This window comes from Sinocyclocheilus grahami, unplaced genomic scaffold, assembly GCF_001515645.1.
Source record: "Sinocyclocheilus grahami isolate Dianchi unplaced genomic scaffold, SAMN03320097.WGS_v1.1 scaffold3256.1, whole genome shotgun sequence".
Lineage (NCBI taxonomy): Eukaryota > Metazoa > Chordata > Actinopteri > Cypriniformes > Cyprinidae > Sinocyclocheilus > Sinocyclocheilus grahami.
In genome coordinates this window covers 2,613-4,405 of record NW_015508409.1, presented here as the reverse complement: position 1 = coordinate 4,405, position 1,793 = coordinate 2,613, and the positions used below count along the sequence as shown (strand labels likewise).

Here is a 1,793-nt window from a genome sequence, read left to right as displayed (position 1 = left end):
CTCATCTCATCTCATCTCATCTCATCTCATCTCATCTCATCTCCTATTTGACTGTTAACTTGTGTGTTTATATATACAGTTCACCCTAAGATCTTTGAGAAGGAAGTGCTGTTGGATCGAGATGTTCATATGTATGGCAGTAGCCCTACACTCAGATGCACAGCTAGTGGAGGATCCAGCGCTGTCACAATACAATGGCAGTGGATGCTGAGAGAGGACTGCCCAGTCAGATTTCTGTAAGTCATGTGTCACATGGTTTAATGCTATGTTCTTGTTTTGCTTCAAATATAACCTGTCTAATACAGCCAAGACTGTTAAAAATAGAAACTTAATGTCGGATAAATGTGTCATTCATGTGGTAACATCTTGAGCTAGTTTTATTCAAGTAAATTTATTAAAAATATTAATTAGTATAACTCAATTATCCTGATATAATTAGGATAGGAAAGTCGCAATCGATTGCACATGCATTTTACAGTTTATACACACATATGCAATTTTTTTGTTAGCGTTTTACCAACATATTATTTTTGCTTCAGTGCAAGGTGCTAATTTTCTCTTTAATCATACTATAATATACGTACTGTACTATAATCATACTATATTATGAAAAGAAAAAAAATCTAACATCATAGGTGTGACATAGTGTACTGTACACCAGTATACCCAAACATATGTAGAAGTATGTTTCTTGTTCTCTCTATTTATCTGCATTTGGATTAAATGTAATGAAAATGCTAAAACGCATATATCACAGTAAAAACAGAATTTCCTCATGAGCAAAACCTTTCATTATACTCCCTAAATGCCAACATTTAAAAAGAAAACTAAAAATTAAATATTCTTCCTGTATTTGTATGGGGAAGTCAGTTGATGATAATATCATTAGTCATTGTTTTTGCTGACACAAAACACACCGAATTAGAATGTTTGCATGTCCTTGTTTGCTCGATGCTTTGGCATTTTTGTGTGATTGGATTTTGTATTCATTCCAAGAGAAGACATATCAGAACTGTGCTTGCATATTTGTTCCCGGTGTTCAAGTGTGTCCCACAGTGCAATTCATTAGCATATTGTGCTCTAAATGGGCATTCATCCTGAAACAACTATTGTGATTGGGTCAGCCAGTATGACTTGCTGCTTTGGTTAGAGAGATCTGTTATGCTAAGAAATCAGCTCCTATGAGTTTTGGTTGAATTGTGACTTTGATTGGCAGCCTGCATTCACAGAACATCACTTCCAAGGATGTTGTGATCATGTAATGAGTGTTCAGGGCCAGGCATCACGCGAGCCTTATCTTCAGATTGCACCCTCACCTACTTCCGTAGTCCTCATCACAACTTCCTGTTGTTCTAAAAGCAGGCACATTCAAATCCCGTGTCCTTGCTCAAACATGAAAATAACACAATGTCTGTCACTGCGTCCTACTAACAAGAGTTCACCCTCATCCTCACCTTTCATTACAGCTTTTATGTGTCCTATTTTTGAGTTTGTCTTTTTTTCATCTCTTTTTCCTTTTTCCGCTCTTTCTCTGTCTCGTCCCCCATGGCTGACCTACATGAGGTGCTGATGTCTAACCCAAGTCTAAATCTGTAAATCTGATGTCTGTTTATTGACATTTATATTCATTCCCATTGCGCATAATTATGGCAGACAGAGGTGTAAAGCGTACCTGAAAACCCTGTCTGTGAAACCAGGCCTTAAAGTATCTGATATTAACAGTACATAAGCATTTTACTTATACTAAATATAGGCTCAAAGATGCACTAATCAAGACTTGCCAGTGAAAAACT

The 1,793-nt window shown here is 36.6% G+C and overlaps 1 protein-coding gene across 1 annotated transcript in view; it reads left to right on the top strand.

The window, feature by feature from the left end:
* Positions 1–240, top strand: part of LOC107576142 (vascular endothelial growth factor receptor 2-like) — an 11,004-nt gene extending 10,764 nt beyond the window's left edge. The window contains exon 5 of the mRNA XM_016262388.1: positions 80–240. Within this exon, the coding sequence (XP_016117874.1) occupies positions 80–240 (161 nt within the window). The remainder of the gene's footprint in view (positions 1–79) is intronic.
* The last annotated feature ends 1,553 nt before the right edge of the window (positions 241–1,793 follow it).